Here is a 16,472-nt window from a genome sequence, read left to right as displayed (position 1 = left end):
AATGAATGGCAAGAAGAGAAGCCCATGTGACCTCTCCGGGTCCATTGTGACATCGCCAGCGGGGCTGGCTATATAAGAGAGGCTTGGGGCCGGGTCATTCCCCTCAGCTCTGGCCTCCGTCACCTTGTCGGCCCACAGCAAAGCCAAGGCCATGCTCCTCTTATCAGTTTTGCTGCTCATATCTCAAACCAAGGGCACACAACTCGGTACGTGGACTCTTCTCCCAGTGGCCAGAGCAGCTCTCCCAGGTGGGGCTGGGCTTGGTGGTGGCCCTGCTCATGTCCCCCTTCACCCAGCTAGTGGGAGCATCAGGGGCCAAAGGAGAGAGTTGGTTAGCAAGCTCCTTCATGGACTAATTGGCTACTCCGAGCCCAGCTCAACAAATATTATTGGGGAGCTGGACCAGGACTGCGTCCGGGAGGCAGCATTCTCTTCTCCACACAGGCAGCTGCGGTGTGTGCTCTCCGCCTCCCAGGAAACAGAGCTGCTCGGCCTGGAACAGAATGGCCTAACCTGGAATAGTTCAGGGCTTTGGTGGGTTCAGCCCTTTCTGGGACCACTCTGGTTTCCCACAAGTACATATTAGTTTCGTATGGAGGATGTAACCAACTATCACAAACTTAGTGGCTTAAATGACACAAATTTCTTATCTTCCAGTTAGCTTGGTGGATACAAATCCAACATGGGTCTCCCTGGGCTATGATAAAAAAAAAACTCAGCAGAACCACATTCCTGCTCTGGGGAGAGTCTCAGCCTTGCCTTCTCTAGCTTGTAGACTATCCAGACTCCTTGTGGCCCCTCCTCAAAGCCAGCAGCATCGCACCTCTCCGTGCCTTTCCCTCGCAGTCCCTCTCTCTTCTTCTGCTCCCTCTGCTAACTGTGAAGGACCCTTGGCATTACACTGGAGAGATTATCCAGGATAATTTCTTCATCTGGAGGTCAGCTGATTAACAACTTCAATTCGATGGAATTAAATCTTCTTTGTCTTGTAAGGTGATACCCACTAGGACATGGTCCATTAGGACAGTGGTCCCCAACCCTTGGGCCGCAGACCGGTACCGGTCCATGGGTCATTTGGTACCGGTCCGCAGAGAAGGAATAAATAACTTGCATTATTTCCGTTTTATTTATATTTAAGTCTGAACAATATTTTATTTTTTAAAAATAACCAGATTCCCTCTGTTACATCCGTCTAAGACTCACTCTTTTTTTTTTTTTTTTTTTTTTTTTTTTTCATTTTTCTGAAGCTGGAAACGGGGAGAGACAGTCAGACAGACTCCCGCATGCGCCCGACCGGGATCCACCCGGCACACCCACCAGGGGCGGTGCTCTGCCCCCCAGGGGGCGATGCTCTGCCCATCCTGGGCGTCGCCATATTGCGACCAGAGCCACTCTAGCGCCTGAGGCAGAGGCCACAGAGCCATGCCCAGCGCCCGGGCCATCTTTGCTCCAATGGAGCCTTGGCTGCGGGAGGGGAAGAGAGAGACAGAGAGGAAAGCGCGGCGGAGGGGTGGAGAAGCAAATGGGCGCTTCTCCTATGTGCCCTGGCCGGGATCGAACCCGGGTAAGACTCACTCTTGACGCTTGTCTCAGTCACGTGATATATTTATCCGTCTCACCCTAAAGGCCGGTCCGTGAAAATATTTTCTGACATTAAACCGGTCCATGGCCCAAAAAAGGTTGGGGATCACTGCATTAGGACGTGGACATCTTTCGGGGGGTGTGATTCTGCCTCCTACTCCCCAGTTGGTAATGGACAAATATTTTCCTCCAATTTATCTTGGATGAGAGCAGAAACAAGCTCAGTGAAGTGGCTTGCCTAAGATCACCATGCTGGAGGGAGACAGAGCCAGCCCTTCTGACCCATGTCTCAGGCTCTGGGCAACAAAAGCAGAGCATCTCTTGGCTTGCCCGTGTGCCTCAGGGGCTTCCCTGGGCCAGCTTCAGTTTCTCCATGTCTAGAGTGGGCGTAATGAGCTCTATTCAGAAGACTCCCGTGGATACTGACTAAGTGTCACATCTCTCCTCCCTTCCTCTTCCATTCCACCAGAATGCGGTGAAAGACCTGTTTTTGAAGGAGGGCCTCAGTATTCCAGAATCATAGAGGGAACGGAGGCCGAGGTGGGTGAGTTTCCCTGGCTGGTGAGTGTTCAGGCAGGAAATGAACATTTCTGTGGCGGCGCGATCATCAATGAGTGGTGGATTCTCACTGCTGCTCACTGCTTAGCTGCTGAGGAACTACAGTAAGTCCTGAGAGCCCCCAACCCTGCCCTTTCTGACACTGTCCACCCCCACAGCGCAACCGCACTCAGCCAGGCCTGCTTGCCACGGGGAACCCTAGGGCTGGTCATTCTTGAGTCCCATGTGATGGCCCTGGGGACAAAGAGGCTGTGAACTCACGGTTACCACTTCTCTGTCCCCTCCTCATTGTCACCCAGGGCCAACAACTATGGCTTCCCCATGATCACACACTGTCCTCTCCAGGAACATTTGTGACCCCGTGGAGCTAATGGGCTCAGTTCGTTCACCTCTCCTAGGACAGTCAAGTCCCTCTAGCCAGAAATTCTCTTAATTCTGAAAATCTGGGTTTCCAGGCCATCTGACAGTCTGCTTCCCTGTTCCTTGTAGAGTTTTCTCTGAGCTCCAGGGGACTCATGGAAAATCTAGCATAAACTGCTTACTGATCATGTCCCAGTGACCTCATAAGCAACTACCTGCATTATTTAATTGTATAACAACCCTGGGGAAGGTAGAATGAATAGCCCCCTCATCCAATCTCACAACCACCGTCAGGGGCAGGTAGAATGAACAACTGTATTTTATTGAGGAGAGAACTGAGGTCCAATAAGGTTGGTTGACTACACAAGGTACCCACCCAGTAGACAGAAACATGATTGAAATCTTAACTCCAGTCCTTGTGCCAGATACACAGCAAGACTGGCTTTAAAGGGTGAAACACCTGGGGCAGGGTTCGCCATGGCACAACCAGGGGACTTTGTCACATCTGCCCCCCCCCCCCCATGGGAAACTTAAAGATTGGCTGTTGGAAAGTTCCTGGCCATTCTGCCTGGAAGGGATTCCTGAATTATTACTGAAGATTCTTTCTGTTTAATCAGTGACATGTCTCAATTAAATTCCATTCTAGGCCCTGGCCGGTTGGCTCAGCGGTAGAGCGTCGGCCTGGCGTGTGGGGGACCCGGGTTCGATTCCCGGCCAGGGCACATAGGAGAAGCACCCATTTGCTTCTCCACCCTCCCCCCTCCTTCCTCTCTGTCTCTCTCTTCCCCTCCCGCAGCCAAGGCTCCATTGGAGCAAAGATGGCCCCGGGCGCTGGGGATGGCTCCTTGGCTTCTGCCCCAGGCGCTAGAGTGGCTCTGGTCGCCGCAGAGCGACGCCCCGGAGGGGCAGAGCATCGCCCCCTGGTGGGCAGAGCGTCGCCCCTGGTGGGCGTGCCGGGTGGATCCCGGTCGGACGCATGCGGGAGACTGTCTGACTGTCTCTCCCCGTTTCCAGCTTCAGAAAAATACAAAAAAAAAAAAAAAAAAAAGTAAATTCCATTCTAGGGTCTCTCAGCTGGGGGGGTAGAAAAATCGATGTAATAATGCCTTACCTATCTGAGGGTTAGTTTGATCTGTGCCAGATGGGGGCTTTCTGTGGGCTTTCTGGAGCACCCAAAGCTAAGCCCCGCCTTTGCACCAGCAGGCGGGGCCACTTTCTTCTCATCTCCGGGACTGTGTAGGGCAGCAGCTCGCTGTGGCCTGCCATGCTGGCTGTTTCACCCTGTTTCTCTACTTACTAAAATTCTCACATTATCTTAGCAACGGCCTCAGCAGAACAAGTGGCAGAAGCCCCCTACAATTATATGGGATGTAGCTCTTGGGGCACAGCAAACCCTGGGAGCTTTGTGATTTTCCTTTCCCTACCCATCCCCCTCCCCGGTTCTGTGGCACCAGCCCAAAAGACCTGAGAGTTGTGCTGGGAACCAATGACTTGCACAGTCCATCCCTGGAAATAAAGGGGGTTACCACCATTGTCCTTCACAAGAACTATACGAGACTCACCATGGACAATGACGTCGCTTTGCTGCTGTTGAGCTCGTACATCACATTCAGCGGCCTGAAGAAACCCATCTGCCTACCCCAGAAGCCCAGCCCCGCCACATGGCGCGAATGCTGGGTAGCAGGATGGGGACAGACCAAAGCTGGTACGTGACTGCACAGCCTCTTCTGAGAGCTGCTGGGGGCGGAGCCACAGCACAGGCATCTGGGAATGGGCTGCTCAAACTAAAGGAGACAGGAGAGGGGTGGGAAAGAGAGAGGACTGAGGAAGGAGGGCAGGAAAAAGACCTGCCTTGCAGCAAATCCCTGCCCAGCTGAGGCCCGAAGAGGCCCGCCCTCAGACTCATCCGTCCGAGGGTCAAGGAAGCATCTGCCCCGGGCCCCACGCTGAGATGCCAGCTCTGAGACAGCCTCGCGTGTGGTCGGAATCAGCCAGCACAGAGCAGTCCTGTTTCTTGGTTCAACTGAATTTAGACTCTCCTTTTAGCCAGGGGCCATGCTACACTCTTTTCACATCTCCCTTGAGTCACACATTGATGCTTCCCACCTGGCTTCCATAGACATTCAAGATGCCTGCCCTGGCCTAGATGTTCCGTGGTCCTGGAGTGTTGCCCAGCCACTCTTAGAAATAAATTTGTTGTTACGTGTTTCCTGTTGTTACACTGTTACTTGGCCAAATAGAAGGCACTGTATAAGGGCAGAGAGGGATTATGAAAGCCATGCTGGGAGCAGATAGGTTGGGGTGGAAGCGCACAGCTCTGTCTCAGGCCTGGAAGGCACTCTAGGTCCATAGGGAGGCTTTGCCATGATCTGCGCTCTGGAAAATGCTAGGCATTTCAGGAGTTCGGTGATTGGAGACCAACTGGTATATGATTGAGTCTGGGTTTCAGCCACTATTTGAGAGTTAGATGTGGAGGAGGAGGCCTCCAGGAACAAAAATACTGAGTAAGGAGAAGGATTTTGAAAGGTCTATGTGGTCAGAGTTAATGCGATGGACAGAAACCCTGGTAGCTGGCAGGAAAGGGCTTGGGCAAATCCCCTGTAAAGACTTGCAGCCAACCTACCCTCACCCAGAGGACCTGGACTCTTTCTTGCAGGGAGTGCACCCATGTTCTGCAGCCCTGTGGTAGGGAAGGGCCACACACTCAGAATAAAAAGTAGCGACAGGCAGATAGGAGGAAGAGGCAGGATTACACTGAGAAAATGATTGACAGCCAGTTTTAAGAGGTCAAGTCTGTAGGGCTGGTTGGAAGCCTTCTTGGAAGCAGCGATATGTTTTCGAATGAGAGGATTAGTTCAGGTAGGTGAGGAGTTGTTTGGGAAAACCTGGGATGGTAGAGCGATTAAACTGCATAGGATTGTTGGAAGGAAGTAGAGAGGGAGGGGCTGTGAGGATGTGCAGGAAGTGGACAGGTGGCTGGTGGCTGGTGGGATGCAGGGATGCCCCAGGTGGTCTAGGTTTCAGTCATTTTCATTGTTGATGTGGGGACTGCTGTCTAGTGACTTTTCTATTGTGCTTTCTCTGTGGGCCAGATGACAGAAACTCTATGACAACTGATCTGATGAAAGTGCCAGTGATTATCATCGATTGGCAGAAATGTTTACTGGAGTTTCCAAAACTTACAGAAAATATGCTGTGTGCTGGATATGAGAATAAGAGCTATGATGCTTGCCAGGTAACTAGGGGGTATCCTCTCCCTCACTCTAAAGCCCCTCAGCCCCTCAGGGCTGCCAATGCAAAGGTATTCTCTCTCCCCTGGGAATAAACAATGATTCTGGAAAATGTGTGGGGATCAGGGCTTAGCCATGGGAATGGGACAGGGACTGGGGACCACTCACTGTCAGGTCCTTAGACTCTTAGCATGGGCTTGGGATGGATATGCAGCAACTGTGAATAAATATTAGAGGTCTTCTTCAGATATATTAGATAAATAGGTCCCCAAGACTTTTCCTGTTACTGAGACTTCTTCAACAAAAACCCGGGGAGGAATCCATTTAATCCACTAATGTAGCGATCTTTGTTGAATATTGTCAACTGTGAATGAGACATGGTTTCTTATCTGAGGGAGCCCACACTCTCTGGGGCCCACAGATGGGTAAACGACTATAACAGACTTGGTAATTCACATGGGTTTCATTGAACCAGAATCTGATATCTTAGCATCTCTTTAATCAATGAACAGAAAAATCAAAAAAGAAAACTTTTTCTTTTATTGATGCTAGAAGAAAAAAAAAAATTCAGTAGTTAGCTTCCACTCGCCCTAAGGATGAATAGTGGGGTTTATTTTTTAAAGCTCAAAGACATTTTGCTCATCTTGGGAGGGTTCACCCTGATAAGCCCACTTAGTCCTGTTCCTTGGCTGCACAGGGGACCTGGCACTCGGTGTAACCATGAATGCAGATGTGGAACCTTCTACGGAGGGTGGAAAAGGCTATCTCAAGAAAGGGAGTGCATCTGTCTCCTACTGTTTAATGTTAGGAGATAGTAGTTTTCCCTGGTAGCCCATGGGATGGAGCATCGGGAGGGAATGCTGGGATGGGGTTGGGGACATTGAGGGAGAAGGGACTGGAGACGGGGCTCTGAGGGGGAAAGCATGGACTCGGCAGCTCTGTCACCAGGCTTACAAGGAGGTCCCCGCACAGTGGGTGCTGTGGGACTGGAAAGAGATAGAATCAATGGCACAAGAGCCTTGTGTTTTCCTCATATTCTGGGCAATTTAAAATACTGCAAAACACAAAAGAGAATTGGGATTTCTGCTTCTGGATAAATGGAGTGGACACATTTCTGCCAATCCCTCCCGCTAAGTGCAGCTAAAAGCACTGGACCTTATAGTATAAAACAAAATCAAAGGCTCTGAAAGGTGGCGAGAAGATGGACTGACTGGATATCTAATACTTAAGGAGTGAGACAGCAGTGAGTCCCTGGGTTTCCTTTCTGCCTCTTGTGTGCCTCAGACTGGGTTCTAGAGAAACCTACAACCCAGAGATGCCAATGGGCACAGGCAAAATATAAAACAAAACAAAACAGAAACAAGAGCACCTCTCTCCAGACCAGGAAAAGCGCAGCCTAACAAGACAGAGACTCTGACAGTAAACATTCTGTTTCAGCAGAATACCACGAAAACCCTACAGCCCTCCACCACATCAGCCAAGGTCAAGTGAACAACCTTGACTTTCCCCCCTTCCTGCCCGCCGTGGTGGGGTCCGAGGAGGCTGAGTGGACAGCAAGGACTCTGACTACCCTGGAGTCATGCCCTGCCCCACCTGTCAGTGGAGGCCACCCGAGGAGCCTGGGATTCTCCCCTCCTCAGGTGTAAGTGGGCCCCACTGCTCCTCCCCTGGTGTCACTGCTGCCTGAGCGGGGAGTCTGGACTTCCACCGCAATCCAATGGTCAAGAGTTGATAACCCTCTTTCCTCACCCCAGTTTCATACGCGGCCTGTTAAAACAGAAGATTTAAACGAGAACCAAAGTCTTGTGACCTAATACTTGAGGCAATACTCAAGATAGAGTTTATCATAAATAGAATAGATGGTTGCACTCATATATGACGATTCTATTTATTGACAAACACAGCTAAGGAAAAATAAAGCTAAAAATCTCAGTAGAGAATCTATTTTTATAAAAAATTGAGAACCAGCCTGACCTGTGGTGGCGCAGTGGATAAAGCATCGACCTGGAATGCTGAGGTCGCCGGTTTGAAACCTGCACTTGTCTGGTCAAGGCACATATGGGAGTTGATGCTTCCTGCTCCTCCCACCTTTCTCTCTCTCTCTCTCTCTACTCTCTAAAATGAATAAATAAAAAATAAAAAAAAATTTAAAAAAAATTGAGAACCATTAATTCTTAGAATAAGTTCAATTAAAACTTAATTCAAAATAGAGCATGCACTTACATGTAAAACCATAAAAACTTTTAGAAAAAAACATAGAACACCTTTGGACATAGAGTGATACCAACAACACAACTCACAAAAGGAAAAATTGATAAACTGAACTCATCAAAATCAAAAATTTTTTTTCTCTCTGAAAGACCCTATTAAGAGGACAAAAAGACAAGCTACTGATTGGGAGATAGTATCCCACAAGAAATTATACATATAATGAACTTTCAAGTGGTAGAAAAACAAACTACTCAATTAGAAAGTGGGCAAAAGACAGGAATAGATAGACATTGCATGAAAGAGGATATACTGACGGCACATTAGAACATAAAAAGATGTTCAAGGTCAGTGGCCATTAAGTAAATGCAAATTAAAACCACAATGACACATCACTACATGCCTCTCAGGACAGCTAAAATAAAGCACACACACAAAAAAACACAGTGACAACATCAAATGCTGACGAGAATGCTGAGAAACCAGATACATTGCTGGTGGGATTTTAAACTAGTCCAATAGCTCTGGAAAAGTTTACCAGTTTCTTTAAAAACTGAACACGCTGTGGCCATATAACCTAGCAAATGCTATCTCAGGAATTTATTTTGGAGAAATGAAGGCTTATGTTCACACCAAATCCATATACACCAAAAAGGAGTGTTTATAGCAGCTTTATTCATAAAAGCCCCAAACTGGAAACAAACGTCCTTAAAGTCATGATGGGTAAATAAACTGTGGTATATCCACACCACACAATAGCACTCAGCTATGATCAGAGACAACTGCTGATACAGACAACAGCATGGGTGGACCTCCAGAGCCCTGCGCTGTGTGAAATAAGCCAATCCCATGGGTCTCACACTGTGTGACTCCATTTATATAATATTCTGGAAATGACAAAATTAGAGAGAGAGAGCGAGCTGGTTAGTGGGTGCTGCAGGGGTTTAAGGAGGGGCCGGGGAGAGCAGGAAGTGGATATAGCATAAGAAGGGCAGGGAGGGTCCCTGTGGTGATGGAACTGTTCTGTATTTGACTACCTCGGTGTTGATCTCTGGTTGTGTTATTGCACTACAGTTTTGCAAGATGTTGTTCTTGGGGTAAACATGACACGGGTACATGGAATGTCTCTGTATCATTCTTACAAGTGCATAGGAATGTACAATTATATCCAGCTCTGACTGGGTAGCTCAGTTGGTTAGAATGTTGTCCTGATATGCCAAGGTTGCAGGTTTGATCCCCAGTTAGGGCACATACAAGAATCAACCAATGAAAGCTTAAAGAATTGGAACAACAAATCTATGTCTCTCTCTTTCGCTCTCCTTTCTTTTTCTCCCTCTCCCTCTAAAATGAATAAATAAAAACATTAAAAACCAAAACAAAGAGAAGACAAAGTTTCCCAAACACAGCCATTAGAGGAAAATTTCAGATCATAGCCATGCCATAGGCCCAGAGAGCAACATGTTCATATTGGAGCAGGAGACAAAGTGCTCCAATATTAATAGAAAAGCAGATACAACTTTTAATAGACAGTGTGGTTAGAAGGAGAGCATTCCAGAGAGCATGTGGGGGAAATCGCAGAGGCTTGAGACTGAGTCATGTGCTCGGGGCAGTCCAATATTTCCAAAGCCAGAGGAAACGAGAGATGAGCGTGGAGAGGTGAGCAGAGCGGGGAGGGAGGCAGTGGCATGTCTGGGCGACGACTGTGTCCCCAGGCTGTCACCCTTATTGCTCACCCAACAATATGGGAACCAGGCCCCACTTGTACTCCCACCTCTCCTTGCAATCTCTCTAATTTAATATTCAAATGGCCAAAGCCAACTGTGGCAAAACAGGAATGATTGAGTGCCATCTTTGGTGACATTTTCTGTGCCCTCTGCTTCAATGGTTGGATCTACCATCTGGAGTCTAAGATTTCTGCTTCAATATCTCCTCTGACAAAATGTACTTTAATGAAAGCTGCTAAAATTAATCCTCTATTACTTAAGAGTGCTATAAATAAACGTGCTGTTATTATTATAAGCATTTTTTAAAAAGTTGTGAGATGAAAAGCTTTGCCTTCTGTTTAGAAAGCTTTCTATTGTCGACAATAAACTGACAGGGAAATTTTTCTGAAATTATACAACATAATTGTCACTTAAAAACAAAGACACCCGGCAGAAAGTTTCCTAGGGTTTAAAAACAATTGCCCTTAAAAATAAATTTTCACTTTTAAATTTAGCAAACTTTTTAAAAAGCATGTAATCATATAATTTAAGGGAAATGAGCATTTTATAATGATAAAATGGAAATGTGTTCAAAATAAGGGTGGTAAAATTATGCTATGTTTGAAATAGAAATGAAAAAGAAATGTTAAAATGAAAAGCAGTTGGATTTTTTTAGTTTACTTGTCTCCGAACTTTTCTTCTTTGTAATCCCCTGACTAATGTTATACTGTGAAAAAGAAAAAGTTCAATTAAAAAAATATAGATAATTTTTACGTGGCATAGTCAAGCAAAATATAAAATCAAACTTACCCCAGTTCGGAACATAATACTTTTGTGAAGAACTAGCCACCTCGTGGAACAACCACCATCCAACGGACTGTGCTGTCTTTCTTATCTGTCTCCTCGACTCCCTCACAAATGTCATCTTGTTCACGTGTGAATTCCCAATGCCTGGGCACACAAAATAATGCTCAACAAATGTTTGTCAAATACATGATCTTTCCCGGGAAGCCAGCAACTATCTGTCAGCAAACGAGCCTTAGGGGAGGGGACATCCGAGGTAGTTTCCCCGAACGGCTAAGAGTCTGCAAGCAGAGTGGGGTTCACAAGCTAGCAGCCAGCTGGGCTGTGGGCAGTTTGGTTATGGGGCTGCCAGGCTGACTTGGTTTAGACCTGAGCTGCTTTTTTGTAAGACTGTTGTTGTTGTTTTTTTTAAGGACAGTTTTAGGGTCACAGCAAAATTGAGAAGAAGGTACAGGAAATCCCCCTTCCATTTTCACACAGGCACCTCCTCCCCCTTATCACCATCCACACCATGTGTCATGATTGGTGACCTCCACTGACACATCGTCATCAGCCAGAGTCCATAGTTCACATCAGGCTCACTCCTGTCATTCCATGAGTTTGGACAAATGTATAATGGCATGCACCTGTCCTTACAGTGCCACACAGAGCAGCGACGCTGTGTTGGGCTACTTCTCAGGGCGTTAATCTTGAGCCCATGACCCACGGCACTTGCATGAAGGTCTTATTTCACTCCATGAAATCTTAGACTTTTAGAGTCACAGACTTTTGGAGCTGAAAAGGAATGCGGAAAAATATTTCATCAGAACTCTGTTTCACAGTTGAGAAAACATGGTTATTGTAATCATCAATCATTTCCTTCGCTATCTGAATAGATCCGAAGCAGTGTGATAACTTCACAGCTCTTTTACACATTGATGATTCAATCATTTCATCCTCTGCACTGCCCTGTCAGATTGGCTGGGCAGGTCTCACTCTCCCTGTTTAAACAGATGAGAAAACAGGGAGTTAGTCCAGGTCATCTGCTCCCCTCCTCCTCCTCCCCAGAAAACAGCAGTGATCCTGTGGTGTAATTTTCTCATAGCAATGAACTTGGGAGGCTCTTGTGGTCAGCATGTTTCTAACCAGACAGGCCCTTGGCTACCAGCCTCAGTTGTTGGGAGAAAGTCTCCCTTTGATGGGCTGTCATCAGTATCAGGTCCTTACTGGTTGAGGCCCGTCTCTCCTTTGGGGTAATCCTTGCTTTCTTTCCAGGAGGAACAGAAAAAAATGTAAAGGTTTTTTGCATAAAAAGACATGTATTTCCAGATACTCCTCTTGGGACCCAGCAGTCCATGAAGGGAATCTGTTTCCTAAATGCATAAGTAATGTCTGTAATGTGTAAGGGTAAAATAATAACGCTAATACATTTCTGGGGCATTCGCTGTATAACATTTACTCTGTATTGAGTGATTTCTAGATTTTTTAAAGTTTCATCTGCCAACAGTAGTTGGAAAGTAGTTGGTATTATCCCTATTTTAATGACATGGAAAAGTGAGGCTTATAAAAGTTAGTTGCCCAAGGACAATTCTCTCCTTGTCATGTAAGGGAATTAATAATCAAGGTCACATATTAACAAAATTTTTATAACATGTTTGCCTTCATAAAAGTTGAAAGAAATTATATAAACATCATTTAGGGAAGCAGCTATTTGAGTAGAATTTCTGTTGCTTTGGTTCTTGCCCCATGACTTTGAAACAGAACCAGCCCAAAGACCAGCACCCACACCAAACAGACAGGTGTTAGAGGCAGTGCTGTGTACTGGAAAGGCTAATTTTGGCCTTGGCCCATACTCACCAGGTGTCCTTGAACTCCAACCTCTCTGCAAATTCTGCTCTGATTAACCCTCAATTTGGTGATATGTTCCACAGTCAACCTCAACTCCACTTCAAAACACGACTTACTATCTCCCCCTGTTCTTTATCTCTCCTGACCACACTCCATGACCTTGGAACTAGGCACCACCATGTACATCCAGGGTCACTAGTCATCAGATCATGTAGGTGTCGGTCCATCCCTCCCTAGCCTGACCTTCAGATCCTCATCCTTTCACCTTGTCTTCACCAGTCCCCCTACCTTCTGACTCCTTCCTACAGGGTCCCATCCACTCTGGTCAATTCCTACTCGTCCTTCAAATGGAATGTCTTGAAGACGGTTCTGACACAACTTCCCCTCACAGGAATCAGTTCCTCCCGTTCTGCACTGCTGCCATGTTTGTCCAGACACCCCTTGCCTCATCAAACACACCTAATTGTATTTGTTTACATTTTTCTTTCCCACACCAGCCCATAAAATCCTGTATTCCAATGGTCTGACGGTTCTTCCTCAATGAATATTTGTGAAATGAGGGTGATCAAATCTCTTTCAATCTTCCATTTTCTAATTATAAAATGAGAATCAAAATACCTACCTCAGAGATGTGAGGTGGTGGGATTGATGAAAAAAAAAATTTTTTTCCCTAACATAATGTTTCGCACCTGTCCAGGAAATGTTAACCCTCCCCTTCCTCCTGTTAAAGTCCATTGAAACATACCGGTCATTCTGGTCACCTTCTTATGATCTTGGACAAGGAGGTTATCTCTCCACTGAAGAAAGATTGCTTGAATGGTTGCAGTCACGCAACTTCTTTGGTGAGAAACAAGTGGGCCAGTGGAGAGAACACGTGCTGAGGTACTGGGCGGTCCTGGTTCCAATGCTGGCCTCCCTGTCCCTGTATTAAATGGATGAAAGGAAGCCATGTATGTGTGGTACACGGTAGGGACTTGGTACCTATTTTCTACATAGATAATCATGTGAACCACAGACCCAGATGACTCCACTCTGGAGGGGCGCACAAATGGAAAAACTTAACTCACTCACCACCCCTCCCCCCAACGAACACTCACTCCCAAAGAACTAAGAAGAAATATCACTCTCCCTCATGTCTCTGGAAGACCATCAAAGGGGACCCAGTGCATCTCCCCGGCCCTAACATGCTTCGCGTACCTGTTGTCACTCTTTCCGCCAGAGCTGCTTTGCCTTTGCTGTACCAGGGCTAGCGCTTAATAAACAGCTACCGTATTTTTAGCCAATAAATACATTGAGATACATTATTGACTGCATATAACATTTTATAATTTAAATATATTTGTATATTTAGTTATATTTATTTACATATAGTTGGTATACAGTCTTATATTGGTAATATTAATTTTACGTGTACAACATAGTGACTCAACATTTTTATACCTTACAATGGGATCATCCCACTGATCCTAGCAATCATTTGTCACGGTGTAAGCTTCTCACAATACTGTTAACTAGAGTCTCCTTCCCCTTTTCACCCATCCTCCACCCCCTCCCTTCTGAAAACCATCCCTTTGGTCGCTGTTTCTGAGTCTGTTTTGTTTTGCTTGCTTGTTTCTTTGCTTTGTTTAGATTCCAGAGCTCCCAACTTGATAAGACCCACAACACTAGCCCCCAGTCTTCTCTGAGCCTGTGCGTGTATACTCTGTCTCCTACTACCCTCTGCAGAAGGGGTTATTTTTCACCAGGCCTCTCCCCCACCCCAACCCCTCCAGTCCTGCCTGTCTGCTGCCCATACGCTATGCCCCATGGTTCCCAGGGCCAGCCTGGCAGCAGCACCCCCCACCCATGGGCCTGGGAAAGGGGTGGGCATTGGTCAGCAAGGACGGATTTCCTGTGGCAGAAGGAGGGGAGGACAATGAGTCCTCCTCCCTTAATGACAGGTAATGGACAAATTGACAGTTTAGAATGAGACTTGCTACTGCACTGTGTTTTCTGACCACAGGGTGACAGTGGGGGGCCACTAGTCTGCACCACAGGATCTGACAAGAAGTGGTACCAGGTAGGCATCATCAGCTGGGGAAGGAGCTGTGGACGGAAGTACACGCCGGGAATATACACCTTGGTAGAAAAGTACAGTCTCTGGATCAAGAACGTAACTGAGCTGGAGGGAAAGCCTTATAGTGCTGAGAAAATAATAACTCCTTTCCAGCCGACACGCAGAAGATCCCAGGCCTCAGAACCCCTCGAGCCAGGCAGCCTCAGACTCCGGCTCCTGCTCAGCCTTCTGTCCTGCATGCTGTTTTAGGCCATTTTCTACTGATAATAAAACAGGTGTTATTCCTTCACCAAAGAGGGTGTGTGAGAATGTGTCGCCAGCAGAGGGACTGACTACAGCTTAGGACTGAGGAACAGAAACTGAGACTCTTAACGGGAAGTAGGATGGGAAAGTCAGGCAGGCCAGAGTCCTGGTTTAGGGACTGGGCTTTGGGTCCCTGCTTTACTCAGGTTTCTTTCCACTACAGCTGAGTTACTGAGCTCCAACCACCTAAAGCCCAAAGGTACATAACCCAAAAACCAGGAGTGGGATGCTGGCAACTGCTCTAGACCTATTGGTAAGACATTTACATGCCAAGGGGGTGGGAAAGAAATCTGACAACTTTCAGGGTGAGAATTCTAGGCCACCCCAGCAGGCGAATAGCCCTGGCCAGCTGAGGTGCTTGCTGAGGGAGAAGGAAAAACTGAATGGGCAGTGGGAGAAGGGAGTTATAAACACCAACTGTGAGCATGTGGACAGTTAAGAAAGGGACTGTAATCGTCATGAGTATCTTTTCCTTATTTTGTTGTGAATATTTGTATGTGTATATATCAAATACCTTTGTTTTCTTCTTCTTCTCCTGTAACATAAAGTACGTTGGCTTTAGATCATAGTTTGTAAGTAGTGTTAACTTTGCGTGGGACTTTATATGGACTAGTACTGAAGTTACAGAACTTCGAGGAGATGGCCAAACATGGCCAGGGCTTCGCATCCTCATTAGTGAGCTGGAGGCAATGTGATTATTTAGCTTCGAACTAAGCAATGCTTTATTGTGATATAGAAACTGTGACTTTAAACATTATCCAGTCAATTCACTTATGATGGGTCATGCTTAATGATTATCATGAATGTCCCTTCAGAGATTTAATACCTAGAGCTGCAGTTCCTAAACTGTGCACTGAGGTGCCACAGGGCACTACTGTAAACTCATGGGGACAGGATGGAAACACAGAGACACCTGTTGAACACAGAGAGAAAGAGCATCATCTGTGGGACATTGAGCAGACAACTTCTAAGTTATTTAGACTTAACTACTTAATAAATGTAGTCTCTAAATATTTCTTTTGGCCTAAAAGTGCTGTAAAAAAACTTACTAAGACACTAATGGCTCATGAACGAGAAACTCTGGGAACCTCTGACCTAGTGGATAATTGTTAATGTTAATACTTTGTGGTTAAGAATAAAGCGTTGGCTGCAACAATAATTTTGCACATGTTGGCTGTGACAATGTTCTCAGACTTTCTTTGTTTTTCCTGAACTTGACCGTTTTTAGAAGTGCTAGTCAAGTCTATTGCTCAGTGCCATTCTATTGGAATTTGATCTTTTTCTCATGACCAGATTAGAGTTAAAGGTTGGGGGAGGAGGATCACAGAGGTTAAGCGCCATTTTAATTACATTTTATCAAGAGGACATATCATTAGTGTGACTTACAGCTGTTGGTGTTGACCTTGATCACCCGGCTGAAGCAGTGTTAGTTGTATTTCTCCACTATAAAGTTACCTCCTTTGCATACTGTCCTCTTTGGGAAGAAGTCAAATGTCCAACCCACTCTTAAGGCTTGGTGAGTTACACTCTACCTCTTTTAGGGCAGGATATATTTATTTTGAATTCTTCATAAAATATTTGTCTCTCTCCCATTTATTACTTATTCAATCACTTGCATATATCAATATCAACTCATGGCTACTTATATTTACTTTGGGTTATAATCCAAAACTATTTTTTAATTATATTGTTCAAAATTTCCAGCTTCAATCATTGGAAGCTCTCTGTTGGTTCCTGGGCCCTTTGACATATCTCCGTGTGTGTGTGTGTGTGTGTGTGTGTGTATGTGTGTGTGTGTGTAACACTTCTTTACTTTCTGGCACTGCCAGGTACCAAAAGGAA

At 46.1% G+C, this 16,472-nt stretch overlaps 1 protein-coding gene across 1 annotated transcript; it reads left to right on the top strand.

The window, feature by feature from the left end:
* Window positions 1-151: 151 nt before the first annotated feature.
* PRSS55 (serine protease 55) lies at window positions 152-14,576 on the top strand. The gene is made up of 5 exons (XM_066360189.1): window positions 152-206; window positions 2,051-2,243; window positions 3,954-4,204; window positions 5,592-5,734; window positions 14,274-14,576. The coding sequence occupies exons 1-5, from the start codon at window positions 152-154 to the stop codon at window positions 14,574-14,576; spliced, it is 945 nt and encodes a 314-aa protein (XP_066216286.1).
* Window positions 14,577-16,472: the final 1,896 nt, after the last annotated feature.

This window comes from Saccopteryx leptura, chromosome 1 (assembly GCF_036850995.1).
Source record: "Saccopteryx leptura isolate mSacLep1 chromosome 1, mSacLep1_pri_phased_curated, whole genome shotgun sequence".
Taxonomy (NCBI): Eukaryota; Metazoa; Chordata; class Mammalia; order Chiroptera; family Emballonuridae; genus Saccopteryx; species Saccopteryx leptura.
The sequence above is the reverse complement of the archived record's forward strand: the minus strand, read 5'-3'. Positions and strand labels throughout refer to the sequence as shown.

Excerpts from the sequence above, each read along its gene's own strand:
- PRSS55 (XM_066360189.1), top strand. The coding sequence starts at position 152 with ATGCTCCTCTTATCAGTTTTGCTGCTCATATCTCAAACCAAGGGCACA. Across the intron at positions 207-2,050 it reads AACCAAGGGCACACAACTCG|AATGCGGTGAAAGACCTGTT; the intron begins GTACGTGGACTC and ends CCATTCCACCAG. Across the intron at positions 5,735-14,273 it reads AGAGCTATGATGCTTGCCAG|GGTGACAGTGGGGGGCCACT; the intron begins GTAACTAGGGGG and ends TTCTGACCACAG.